This window comes from Eriocheir sinensis, unplaced genomic scaffold, assembly GCF_024679095.1.
Source record: "Eriocheir sinensis breed Jianghai 21 unplaced genomic scaffold, ASM2467909v1 Scaffold360, whole genome shotgun sequence".
NCBI lineage: Eukaryota > Metazoa > Arthropoda > Malacostraca > Decapoda > Varunidae > Eriocheir > Eriocheir sinensis.
Genome location: NW_026111677.1, coordinates 36,593 through 50,617, shown reverse-complemented (window position 1 = coordinate 50,617; position 14,025 = coordinate 36,593). Strand labels below are relative to the sequence as shown.

The window sequence follows — 14,025 nt, the reverse complement described above, 5'->3', positions numbered from 1 at the left end:
GCGATAAGTCAAAAGAAATTCCTAATTACTGAACGAACGAGAATGAAGACTTCACTTTGCTGAGACGGAGAGTAAGAGGAGGAGGAGGAGGAGGAGGAGGAAGACGAATATGGGGAGAGAGCGAAGGGAGCGAAAAGAAGGCGAAAGTTTAGTGTTGAATTAGGAGAGAAAGATGAATTACAAGATCGATGTCAATTTGGAGTCGGCCGTGTGCGTGCGTTTTAATGTGTGTGTGTGTGTGTGTGTGTGTGTGTGTGTGTGTGCTTGTGAAATCTCTTTGGTCAGCACGCACAAGGCTCATAATGTCGATAATCATTAAAACAAAAACCTAAAAACATAAAGTAGGATTTTTCTCGAAGCATAAAAGAAAAACTCAAGATGAAAGCAACAGGAAGTGCACAGTAATGGGGCGATCGATCTCACGAAGCCCCGCGTATGATGTCTTACTGAGGAAAACACGACATCAATTCACTTCCCTTCACTTCATGAGGAGCCCTGACCCCATGGCTGCTCTTGAGTGTCCAATTGATAATATTACTCGTGGTGGCTTCCCTCCCTCCCTCCCTCCCTCTCTTCCGTATTACCTCATCGTTTTTCCCACTTCAATATCATGTTCTCCATTAGGTAACTTCCCTCCACCCTCCTCTCCTTCCCTCCGTTTCCTTTCCTTATCTTTTTCTTCTACTTCCCTCCTACTTTCCGTTCTTCCTTTCCTCTCTTTCATGTATTTGTCTTTTCCTTCGTAGTGCCGTTCCTCTCTCTATTCCTCGTTCCTCCCTCCCTCCCTCCCTCTATCCGTTCCTAGCTTCCGTATTCCCTCATCTGTTTTTTCTTATTTCATTTCCCTGCTCTCCATTTGTTGACTTCCTTCCCTCCTTCCCCCCGTTTCCTCTATTTGTTCCTTTCTTCTCCACTGGTCTACCTCCCTCCTGCCTTCCGTTCTTCCTTTCGTTGTCTTTTTGTATATATCTTTTTCTTAACAATGCCGTTCCTGCCTCTACCCCTCGTCCCTCCCTCCCTCTTCGTCTTTTCCTACTTCAGTATCTTGGTCTCCATTAGGTAACTTCCCTCCCTCCTTCTCTCCCTCCCTTGGTTTATTTTGCTTGCTTCTTTCTTCCTCCTCTACCTCCCGTTCTTCCGTTCATTTTTCTTGTATTTGTCTCTTTCTTTTCAGTGGCGTTCCTTTTTCATGCCTCCTTTCCTTCCTTTCTTTCCTTCCTTCGCTTTTCTCCTCCTTCCCTCCTTATTCTTCAAAGGGCTTTCCTCCCTCCCAACTTCCTTCTGACCTCCATTTTTCTCCTACTTGCTTCTTTCTCCACCAACGGCTTCAAGATGCATACTGGATTTCTCACCTGTTTGCGTCCTTACTTACCTCCACTTTACACACTCTCCTACACACCAACTTTTTAAACACTCCACGCCCATTCACTCCTGCCGTAATACACCTCTCCTCTCACGCCCTTTCAGACTCCACTCGCATTAAACACGCTGCAAGGTCACCCGCCGCCCACTCCACGCGCGTGTGTTCCCGAAGGAGAAATTAATGACTTAATCTCGAATTTCACACGCACATTTACCCTCATTCGCAGGACTCCAAGACTCAGACACTTGGGGAATGAGCGAGTGAGAGTGAGGAAGTGAGTGAGTGAGTGAGTGTGAGTGAGTGTGTCAGTGAGTAGGGTTGAGTGAGTGGGGCAGAGTGAGTGCGTGTCAGTGAGTTGAGTGAGTGCGTGAGTGGGTAAACGTGCCAGCGAATGAGTGGGCGAATGAGTGAGTGAACAATATAACCAAGAAGTGAGGAATGAGTAAGTAAATGAATTTGTGAGTGAGTAATTGAGCCGGGGAGTGGGTGAATGATTATGTAAATAAGTAAGTGGAAAATTTAACCGGTGAGTGAGTGAATAAGTAAATATGTGAGTGAGTGAGTAATTGAGTCGGTGAATGAGTGAGCGTGGCCGGATATGTGTACGAAGGTGGTGTGCAGTCTGTGAGGGTCGTGATTTAAGAAGACAAACTGCTCCCTAAGGTTCAGTCGTCATTAGGCAGATGGTTACCTGCGGGATAATGGGCGGCGGGCATGATTTGTGAGGTGATATCGGGGGCGTCTGATTGGCCAGGTGGCGGCAAGGGTACGGTGGGCCAGGTGACAGGCGCGATAAGGTGTTCGTCAGGCGTGGAAAGCTACTAAAACAGATTTGGCCGAGTCACGAGGCGGGGCGTGTGGCGGCTTAGCGTTATCTCTTGACCTAGCATGAGAGGGACCGTGGTCATGTTGTGTTCCTGGGGAGTTTCCGTGTCAATTAGAACCTAGTCATCGGAGAAGGAGTGAATGATATGATACAGTTACTTGACTAAACTATGTCTGATTTCTTGCTTGACCTTGCCTGAGAGGGACTGTGACCGTCTTGTTTTCTTGCCTTGGAAAGTTTTATTGTCAAAGAACCTTGTCAATGTAATAGAAGTTAATGATATCGTATGGTACAGTTTCTTGCCTAAACTCTGCCTGATATCTTGGCCTAGCCTGAGAGGAAATGCGGCCTTGGTATGTTCTTGGGAAGTTTCCGTGTCAAAGAGAGAAAACCTGGTCATCAGAATAGAAGTAAATATTATCTTGTGGTACAGTTTCTTGACTAAACTCTATCTTATTTCTTGACCTAGACTGAACAGGAATGTTTGCTGACGCTCCTTAATATTTAGGGAGTGTGATATAAAGAACCTGATAGCCAGAATATGGGTGAAGAATTGACATCTTATAGTATGGCTTCTTGACTAAACTTTGCTTTGTCTTGCTCTAGACTGAGCAGGAGTGTTTGGTGAGTTATTTTTCGTCCTTGAGAAGTATTAATATTATGAGGAACATGATAAGGTCGCTAATTAATTTCCTTCTGCATAGATTCTGGACTAAGCTTCTCCTTGTTACTTGACCTAAGCTTAGCAAGAATGTCGTTATACCTTTGAGGAGTGTCTGATAGAGGAACATAACGACTGAGTTCAGAGTAAGTATTTGATACCGCTTTGTGCAGTTTCTTCACTATATGACATGAGCGATAACCAGTGTGTACATCCAAGACTTACAGGTAGTACTAACTAACTAATGGGGAGAATAAAAGCACATACCTATAATTACTTATACTTATACATAGGGTAGGCGGTGGCTGAGTGGTTAGCGTGCTGGGCTCACATTCACCACGCCATGGACAACGTCGGTTCGAATCCCCACGTTACCACCTGGGATCTTTCAGTCACCGCCGAGTGGCCTAACTACCCACATGCTGTCCAGAAGACCACCCATCAACCCGGACTCTAGAAGAAACCGTCCAGTGTATCAAGAATGAGTTCCGGGGGGCAGCATGAGCCGAGCATAACTGGCGCCAATATTAGAAAAAATGCCTGCACCACGACGGGCTTGGGCCGACCATCTGGCCCCTGAAGAAAGCATACCGGCGCTATAGGCGGGGATGTAAAAAAAAAAAAAATAAATAAAAAAAAAAAAAAAAAAATACAATGCAATGCTGCACACTCAATTGGGAAAATATTGAATCATTTCATCATGCGAACCGAAACTGACGCAACTCGATGTGCTGCAATTACTGCAGGAAATCATGTGACGCCGTAATCCGGAAACTTTGTGAGAGGGCCTTTCCCACCCCTTCTCTGCGTCCCCACCCTCACCCTTCTTACCATTCATACCCACACCCTATTCACCCTCACCCTTCTTACCATCCATACCCTCACCCTTTTCACCGTCCACACCTTCACCCTCCCTAGCCTCCACACCCTCACCCTGCTTACCATCCATACCCTCACCCTTTTCACCGTCCACACCTTCACCCTCCCTAGCCTCCACACCCTCACCCTGCTTACCATCCATACCCTCACCCTTTTCACCGTCCACACCTTCACCCTCCCTAGCCTCCACACCCTCACCCTGCTTACCATCCATACCCTCACCCTTTTTACCATCCACACCCTCACCCTTTTTATCATCCACACCCTCACCCTTTTTACCATCCACACCCTCACCCTTTTTACCATCCACACCCTCACCCTTCTTACCATCCACACCCTCACCCTTTTCACCGTCCACACCCACACCCTTACCTCACTGCAGCCTGAAGCGTCCCTCGATGGTGGTCTTCGTGGGCGCCTCACAGTCTGTCACTTCATTACCTCCTGGTCGTTCTTGTCGTCCTTTGTGATGTCGTGTCCTCCTCTGTGTGGCGCTGTTCAAGGAAAAGTGTGTGTGTGTGTGTGTGTGTGTGTCTCATTCATTCACCATGTTATAATCACGTTCCTGACTCGATATCGCCAGCCAGTACCCTCCTCGTTTGGAACTTGGAACGCACACACACACACACACAGTTTTTCCGTGTATGTTTGTGACTAAAATGGTTGGATCTCTCTCTCTCTCTCTCTCTCTCTCTCTCTCTCTCTCTCTCTCTCTCTCTCTCTCTCTCTCTCTCTCTCTCTCTCTCTCTCTCTCTCTCTCTCTCTGTACTTATCCCATCTATTTACCTGTCACTGTTTATTCATCTATCTCTAAAACGTAACTCCTTTTATTTTTTTGTCTGTCCATCTATTTACCTGTTCGTCTGTATTCATCCTTAAAAAAAAAAAAAAAAAAAAAACATATCTTCGTAGCTATTTGACTTATTGTGATATCTCAGAAAATTAAAGAAAAAAATAAGAAACAAGCAATGTGTATTGGTTAGTTTTTGTCAAGGTGGGCTGGGGGCTGGTTGGCTGGGTGACGCGGTGGTGGGTGAGCGGGAGGGCTGGTTGGCTGAGCTGAGTCACCCCGCCTCCGTGCCGCTGTCCTCTTTTTTTTTTTCTTTCTACGATGTTTCTTCTTTGGTGTTCTTCCAAGAATTCCGTTTACCTCTAATTCATTGCTCTTCATCTTATTGTTATTGTTTTTGGCTATTATTGCCATTTTTTTCAGTAATGTATTAGTCATTCTTTAGAACCGTTACCTGTTTTCCTTCCTTTACGATGACTTTGTAACATGTGATCAGTGATAAGAGCAAGACAGTGAACCCCGAGGAGTATCAGGGGAGTAGAGGCGAAGGATGGCACACAAACAAGCATTCACTTGAAACATACAAAAATGTATTTGTTTCTCCCACCAGCCAGCCAACCCCTGACTTGGGGAGGCGAGCACTACACTACAAAATATATAAAACTTCCAATATCGGAGAAATGCCATAAAGTTTAACTGTACAAGGAATATCTCATTATAACACTCTGTACAAAATATGATCAATAATATAATAATAGATATCGAGTAGAAGGAAAGAAAGAGGGCAGAGCCAAGAGAACAAAACAAAAAGTAATGGTAATGCACAAATAAGACACTGTTCAGATGGGTTGGGATTCGCTGAAGCTTGAGATCATTTGTGAAAAACCTCTGACGGGATGAACCTTCTTGCAGCTTGTTCTGCCGGTGCACTGTGCGGCGCGAGGTACACACACACACCCTCCCCCAGGGTGCACGGTGCTACCACAGGGGTAAGTGCTCCCCTATGGTATACAGAGTGCATCCTGGGGTACCAAATGCTCTTAAAAGGTACATCAACGTTCCCCAATGTACAAATGTTTCCCTGGGGTAATGTTCCCCAAGGATAAACGGTTTCCCGGGGTAGAGGTGCTAGAATTACACAGGTTCCTCCGGCGCGCACAGTGCTCCTCAGAGGTACAGTGTCCCCGAAGGTACACTCGGCCATGCGGTACACTGCTTGAGCAACATTTTATTAGCCAAAGTCTGAACACACGAAAAAAAAAAAAATCCTTCCACCGATTCAAAAATTTTCCATAAACTTTGAACGGGTAAACATAAAACTGGATATTAAATAAAAAGCATCAAATTATTAAAAAAAAAAGTGAAACATCCAGCAGAGGAGATGGTTCACGTAGTATTACTGTACATAGTAATATTTGTTGAACTGACTAGAATTCAAAAACAAACAAAGAAAAACTGCCATTTGTTGCTTTGTCTCGGCGCCCCGCGTGGCGGCGCCGGGAATCGGGTGGGTGTGGGTGGTGGGTGGGGCGGGAGCGAGTCCAGCGTCGTCGTCGGCTAAGTACAAACCCTCGGCGGCCACGTTAACAACTTGCAGCTCTTGCCTATAACTCATAGCGGTAATATATACTTCTCATAACAATATAAATACTTAGGAAACTACAGATTATTTATTTGCAGAAAGGTAAGAGGTGGACGCCACTGAACTGCTCCTGTAATTGGCTTAATGCACTAAAGACGTTACTCGCACGCTGCCCAATGCCCGCGGCGCCCACAGACGGAAGAAGGGGTGCAGGGGAGAAGGGGTCGGCAGAGAGGTGGGTCCCTCATGGCACCGCTGGTTTCCCGGGAGTTCCGCAGGGTTCGTTCTGGCAGATCTGAGGGAGACAGAGAGGGAGACGTGAGAGTAACGAATAAAAAATCTACAGACTCCGTCGTCGTGTAATACAAGGGTGAAGGATAATGTATGAGCAATATTGTACCTCATTAGCGAAAATGGTAATTGAAAACTCACCTGCACAGTCACCTCGATGTGGTCCCCTCAGGTACTCAGGTGATGGCAGAGCTTCCGGGACACCTGCCTCCCTCTTCCCCTCGCACCTGCCTCGGTTCGCCCTCTGCCAGGCCGCCTGCTCTCCTTCCGTGCTGTTGGCAGGGCGCGCGGTGAGCAGAGGACAGGGGCGGCCAGCTGTCAGCCCCCAGGAAGGATGGGGCTGGTGGGGGGGGGGCGAAGCTCCTCTCGTCGGGGCTGGCAAGACGTCGGGCAGTCCTCACTCCTAAACCTTCTTGATACTTGTCGATCCTTTGTCACCAGTATTGAGAAATATACACAATGCTTCTCCTGCATCCGATATTTTTTTTTGTATTTTATCATTGTATTTATATAGATATATAATTTGTTAAAGCCGCAAGACGTTCAGTGAGTCTCTTCATTAACTTCCTCATTCGAGCGTCTTCCTCCCCCTCCTCTACACACCACGAAGGAGAAAGCATCACAGTAAGCCTCTAATATTCACAGTTCCATCATTGACTTGCACCCAGACAGACGAACGTTCGATCTTTCACGAGAGTAACAGAACCAGAGTTTTCATTCATATGTATATATGTACAATGGATGACCAATGAGGCTTGTGGAGGGAATATATATATATATATATATATATATATATATATATATATATATATATATATATATATATATATATATATATATATATATATATATATATATATATATAATGCATCACCGAGTTGATTTTTGTGCACTGTCTTTCTTCATGGATGAGACTGTCTTGGTTCACAGCGGCTGGTGTCTCGGGTTGGTCCTGTAATTTGAAAGTCCTAAGAAGCAATGGTTGAAGGCACTGGCACCGTTATGGAGGTTTTGAAAGCATGGTAGGACTGTCATTATTTGTTATGTAGATTATTTAGTTTGGTTTTGGTCCCGTCCAACAAGTCTCTTTCTCGTGTACAATACTATTTTGTCTTCACTAGGTTACATTAAAATCTATGCTGGACAGATGATTCAAAAGTTTTGGCTTTCGTTGCCGACACGAAAGGTGAACAAAGAGCAAGCACTCTTTAATGAAGTGCCTGTGGCAGCTCTTACGGCAAGAAATTTCGGCCGCAGATCCATGTGTCACACAACAGAGGATCGGTATCGTCGGCCACGCTGGAGAAGTCGAAGTGGGATCCCGAACTGGTGCTGACGGCGTCGAAGTCGATGTCAGGATCTATGGATTCAAGGTCGACTTTCATGTCCGAAATGGGGATGAAGTCCGTGATGTTGTACAGATCATCAAGCGTCGCGTGCTCCGTCTGCAGCTCGTTGGGACTGTGGCAGTCGGTCTTGATCTCCGTCTTGATGTGAGTGGGCGTGGAGAACTCGCTGTTGGGTGAGCTGAGGCCAGGTGAGGCGAGGCTCTGGGGCGTGTACACCGCCTCGTACAGCGGGTCCTCCGGCTCCTGCTTGATAATGCTTGGACTGGTGACCGTGACGGGGCCGGACGCTGTGTGACTGAGGAGGGAGAAGCTGGGTGGAGTGTTGGTGGCAGTTGACGCGCTCGTTGAGTGATACAGACCGGTGACGGAAGGGCTGTAGTTGAAGGCCGGTTGGTCTTCGTACATTGAGGCACTCTCAGGAGAGTCTGGCAGCTCGCAAGGGGGGCTGGCAGGTACCTCGGGAGGAGAGTGTGGCGTCAATGTCATGATCCTGCTCTGTGGCATTCTGTGGGTTCTTTTGAAGTCGTCATCAATGGTGATTTTGATGCCTAGTTTGTTGTGGTCGACGTCAAGGCCCTGTGTGTGGGTGATGTGGGTGTTGCTGGTCACGTTCACAACGTTCTTGATTCGGTCCTTTCCACTGTTGTGATCTTTGGCCTTGACAACCTTTCCGCCACCCTTCTCGGACACGCCCTTGAGCTGGGCCTTCTGACCCTTCTTGCGTGGGCGGTACTTGTAGTTGGGGTATTCCCGGTTGTGCAGTTGCTTGAGGCGTTCAGCTTCCTCCCGGTACGGTCGCCGCTGCTCCTCCGTCAGCATCTTCCAGCGGCGGCCCAGTTGCTTGGAGATCTCGGCGTTGTGCATGTCAGGGGCAAACTTTATGATCTCTCTCCGCTCCATCTGCGACCACACCATGAAGGCGTTCATGGGCCGCTTGATGTGGTTGGGCGGGTGCTTCTTAGTCTGGAAAGAGAGAGAAAACAAACATGTAAGCCACGTTAACAAAAAGCTGTGTTGAGTATCAATGGACAGCTTGGGAGAAGAATGAACTTAAAACATAAAAAAAGCTGCGCATAGAACGACAAAATAAAGCCGTTTCTATGAAGTGTCTTGTGGAAGGCGAGGATTATGATGTAGTCATGTTACGAGGAAGCGAGGTGTGTGTGTGTGTGTGTGTGTTAATGGGAAGTACGGACACTTGTGCACATTCACGCATCCACAAACAACCAAACTCATTCACACTAGCTCTCTCTCTCTCTCTCTCTCTCTCTCTCTCTCTCTCTCTCTCTCTCTCTCTCTCTCTCAACCTCGACAAGGAAACGAGGCCGAGTAACCAGGCCTCGCAAGGGTCTGGAAGGCCGTCATTAGGGTGATGGGTGCACGTACATTCCCGAGGAGCGACACACCACTTACATACATAATACACCCTAATACAGCCATACATTTCAACGAACCTGTGTGCCCGGGCCTAGGTGCGGTAAGAATGTTGTCCCGCACGCAGGTAATGTGATGGCAAACAGTGATAAAAAGTGTACCAGATGATATGTGAGTCGTGGAGGTGACTAGGTGAAGGGAGAGAGAAAGAGGGAGAGGGAGGGAAAGGCTAATGATATACTCCCTCAATGCTTCCCCCTTCCTCCTCTCTCTTCCTTTCTACTGTAACCCCTACCCACCCCCCAACCCTGGCCATCCCACCCACTAGTTCCCAGGCCCAATAACGTGCTACCCTACCATCCTTTTCCCCTGCTTCTCTCCCCTCCTCCCCCTTCCTCTCCCAGGCCACATGCTGAGCTGGTGTTAGCGCCTCACACCACAAAAACGTCATTACGCCACGCTCCACCCTACCCACCTCCCTACCACACCCCCTTCTCCCTTTTCCCAAACCCCCCGCAACCCCCACCCCCGCGACTCTCCCATGCCCCCCCTCCTCTTCCCCCACGACACGACGCCCGGGGCTAAACTAGCGCTTCGATCAAAACTCGTCACCCTGGCTTCCATAGCGCGTACACACACACACACACACACACACAGACACACACACAAGGGACGGCGTGTTTACCTACGAGCAGTGAAGTGAAGCAAAATAAGGTCTGATTTTAGCACGTTGAAGTATGACTAGTGGGATTTCTCCTGCCCGGTGGTGGTGGTGAGGGTGGTGGTGGTGGTAGTAATGATGGAGAAAATGAAGATGCCGAAATGAACGCAGACAACGAGAGAGAGAGAGAGAGAGAGAGAGAGAGAGAGAGAGAGAGAGAGAGAGAGAGAGACCTTGGGTGGCAGGCAGGCAATACCCTACCCCCACCTTCTCTCCCTCACCACCACCCCAACCCGTCACCCTGCACCCCCTCCCCCTCCCTCCCGCTGATGTTATGGTGGTGTTGCTAGGGGGAAGAACCTGATGCAGCGACCATGACAAGGAGGAAAAAAGGCGGTACTACAAATATAAAAACACAAACAAGATAGAGTATGACCAGTGACAGACGCCTGGGAAGTGCTGAGAGGAAGGAAGTGTTGTTTTTGTTTGTGGTCTCGTTGGTGAGGTGAAGGGCTGTGATAAAAGTTTTGACCCTGTACTGTATGTGTGTCCTTTTATAGACGTGGTAGTGTTGTCAGGAAATGCTTGCGGGAAAGTTGTTTTTGTTATGCTAGCAAGGTGGTGTTGGTAGGCATGGGAGGCTGTGGTGGTGGTGGTGATGTGTGCCAAGGGGAGGAACCACCACCACCACCACCACCACCACACCTTCCAACGCACGTGTCCCGCCCCTGTCTTAAGCAGCAAGGTACTAATGACCTTCAGAATACTCAAGTTATGCAAGAGAGTGTGAGTGTGTGTGCTACTGACACGCACTCTCTCTCTCTCTCTCTCTCTCTCTCTCTCTCTCTCTCTCACACACACACACACACACACACACACACACACACACACATGGCAGTTTGAAGTGGTGGGGGTGACGTAGGAGGCGCAGAAGCAGGTGTAAATATTAATGTCCAGATGATGCTCCGTCAGGCATGAGAAGGTGAGGCTGCCAGTTGTCCCCCAGTTATCTCAGGGTCACGTGGGATGCATGGCAGCTTATTCTGGGCTTCCCTGATATGTTATTTATACAGCACACTCTCTCTCTCTCTCTCTTGCTGGTATAATGCACTTCCTTCCTCCTCCGTAGAAAGTAACACAATGATCTAATCCCCGTCGATCAATCCTCCACATCCCCTTTCCTACTGACCTACACCCCCTTGATCCCTCCTCCCTTCCCCAAGATACTAACAATAATCACCACAGACGCTCCTCCTCCAGCTCCTCCCTCCTCTCCCTTGGGTTCCTGTTGCTCTTCATGTCATCATTGCCGATTTTCCTTCCCAGCATCGATTTATCCCCTCTCATATCGATTACGCAAATAAGTACAGATGCGATTAGGTGATAAGAGGGTAGGACATCCTTTCTCTTACACCCCATGCCATCAGTTATCCCTGGGCTAGAGGGATGATGGAGTAATAAAAGGAAAACGATAAAGCGAGGTTTGGTCTGGCTTGGTGCTCGTGGCCGCGTGTGTCTGCCACCTCTTGGCCGCCCGCGCTCATGTTGTTGTCGTTTATGTCGATTTCGGGGCTGAGAGCGGTACGCGGTGCTGATGGTTTACCCTCATAACACTCTCACCTCCTCTCTCTCTCTCTCTCTCTCTCTCTCTCGTGTGTGTGTGTAGATCATGACAACTACTCGGTTATGTCATAGCAGGTGATAATTGTACAACACACACACACACACACACACACACACACACACACACACACACACACCCTCTGCTGCTGTCACTTTCTCGCCGTCACCAACCTGCTGACCCGTCCACTGGACCCCTCGCCTCTACCGCCACTCCACGGCAATACGTCACGCTTATTTGAGTCAAACACTTTGGTCACCACCACATGACACGGCTCCTTCCTGTCTACAGCGGCCAGGCCCTGATGCCCACCACATGTCCTGCTGCAGACCCTGTTGCGAGTCAGTATTTCATTTTTTTGTTTTATTTATTACTAACAACAACAACAAAATGTGAAGGGGATGTACTCAGCAAAAACTAAAATTAGGATTTTTTTTGTGTGTGTGTGTGACTAGACACAAGTGCAACGCTCATTTCAAGTACCTCAGTTCACTGTATGTTATATTTCAAGACGCAGTTATTGTCCTTCCTATCAGCGCTACCACCTCCACCACCCCCACCGCCGCCAACACCTGGGCCACGCATGTTATATCACGCCATCCGTTCCTAATCACATGGAGAATCACGTGTGGAGTTTTCGACGCCGTTGTTGTCACCTACAACATCTCACTTTCCTAACTGTTTACAGGACTGTGACATCTGGACCCATCACCAACTCTCTCTCTCTCTCTCTCTCTCTCTCTCTCTCTCTCTCTCTCTCACACACACACACACACACACACACACCAGCCGTCAGACGAGGCGTGCATCACAGCGGGAGTATAAGATCAGCAGATCAAGTTTGCACATGATGTAGGTGAGACCACGGCCGCGTGCCCTCGTGACCAACAGTCCCCTCAATATCGTCCAGTGTGCCTGAGACGCGCGAAATAGCTACAAGAGTATGAAATAGAAAAATTATAAAGCTCACATAAGATTCCAAAACATCAACTGAATGCATGACAGTGGGATGAGTAGACGGCGTAATGTCAGCATAATGCTTAGGAGAAAAAACAGGCACTCTAAATTATTCCTTGTTGATCAATCAAAAAGGTAAATAAATCAGGTGGTAGATGCCTGATGATGAGAAATACAGGCATACTAATAACAGGGTTTAAGCTCATGCTAAGATAACGTGACGACTTTCCCATGCGTGTGGAAAGTAATGATAGCATGTCACCCTGACGTGCTGTACCAGAGATGAAATGACCCATGGACAAGCGACTCGCATCAAATCTAAAATGTTACGGAGCGTGAGGATAAGAGGCCACGTGAAGGACCACCGGGCCAGGCCAGGAACACACGAGTCGAGGGTAACTGAGGAAGGGATTGACGGCTGTATGTGGCGGCAGCAGAAGCAACCAGAGGCGTGGAGTCGGTTATAAACAAATTCTGACTCACACTCCAGAAAATTTTAAGGTTGCGACTCCGACTCCACCAACTCCACCCCCTTCCACTCTTCTGAAGTAGGCAAATCATACCTCGCCACACCACACCAAGTCACAACATCACACGTATCGTAAAGAAGTCAGAGTCGGAGATTTTTACCGACTCCGACTCCACACCCCTGAAAGCAACAGCTGCCTCGCCACATGCCAGGCCGCTGCCAGAGACTAAGTCCACAAGTTGATTTTCCTTACCTGTGTTGCATCGGAGTACGGCGTGTTGGAGTTGTCGTTCACCAGCAAGGATCCAAAGACCGTGGTGTGGGTGGAGGGCAGCGGCACCCGTTCGTACACCGCGTTTGGTAACATTTTGCCGTCGCGCTGACAGGCCAAGTTCACAAGTCACTCTCGCAGCCCACAAGATGTCTGACCTTCCCTGTGCACGGCAAATCCACTACTGAGCCCGGTTGTAAACACACCATGCTTTTAATGTGTGACGGCGGTGACGTCACACGCTCCGCCCCTTCTCACTCTTGGATGAGTATCGCCACTTCTCTTATTTTCTCGTATGTTTTTTATGATTTTTCGTATGTATGGTAAATTTTCAGTCAGTGTAACTTCGCAGATAGGCAGGCTCATGCACGTAGTATATACTTTCGTTAAATCATGCCCTTGCTAAACTTACGTAAATGGTTGGGGTTGCCAGAGGTGCCATATACTTGGCATGCTGTAGCTGATCAACGAAGGTAGAGTTCGTGTTATTTATATATTTATACATTTGCAAAACTGGCACGATGGTGGATGGTGTATGTCACTACGACAGAAAGTAGCGCATCGGCGCAAGTGAGCCCTACAGCGCAGCGTTAGGTAGTTCGGTTGCCTGTCACAGCCCCGCCAACCCAGTGGACGAGAGCGGGGCTGGCAGGGAGGTGCGTCACCCAGCTGCTCCCGCCAGCCTTCACTTGCTTCTGTTCCTCCCTTCTCTCTCTCTCTCTCTCTCTCTCTCTCAATCATGCTCTCCCACAGCGCCTCAAATTTGCATCCACTTGTTGTACAATTCGATGTACCTTCCATCACCATCTCGTTATGTTTTCACCACGAGGTGAAAACCGTTATGGGCTCCACCAGCACGCTGACACGCGGCACGTGATCTAACCCCGCCAGAGGCCTCTTGATCTTGGCCGAGATAAAAGTTTACGCCGTG

At 48.2% G+C, this 14,025-nt stretch overlaps 2 protein-coding genes across 3 annotated transcripts; both read right to left on the bottom strand.

The window, feature by feature from the left end:
* Positions 1 to 3,697: 3,697 nt before the first annotated feature.
* LOC126991905 (S-antigen protein-like) lies at positions 3,698 to 5,723 on the bottom strand. The gene is made up of 2 exons (XM_050850556.1): positions 5,658 to 5,723; positions 3,698 to 4,048 (listed from the first exon to the last, which is right to left on the bottom strand). The coding sequence occupies exons 1-2, from the start codon at positions 5,721 to 5,723 to the stop codon at positions 3,698 to 3,700; spliced, it is 417 nt and encodes a 138-aa protein (XP_050706513.1).
* LOC126991906 (transcription factor Sox-3-like) lies at positions 5,088 to 13,290 on the bottom strand. 2 transcript variants are annotated; one of them, XM_050850557.1, is made up of 3 exons: positions 13,077 to 13,290; positions 6,534 to 8,704; positions 5,088 to 6,396 (listed from the first exon to the last, which is right to left on the bottom strand). In XM_050850557.1, the coding sequence occupies exons 1-2, from the start codon at positions 13,188 to 13,190 to the stop codon at positions 7,625 to 7,627; spliced, it is 1,194 nt and encodes a 397-aa protein (XP_050706514.1). In that variant the 5' UTR covers positions 13,191 to 13,290; the 3' UTR covers positions 5,088 to 6,396; positions 6,534 to 7,624. The 2 variants fall into 2 exon arrangements, with proteins under 2 accessions (XP_050706514.1, XP_050706515.1); XM_050850558.1 differs by lacking the exon at positions 13,077 to 13,290 and adding an exon at positions 12,184 to 13,015.
* Between the last annotated feature and the right edge of the window lie 735 nt (positions 13,291 to 14,025).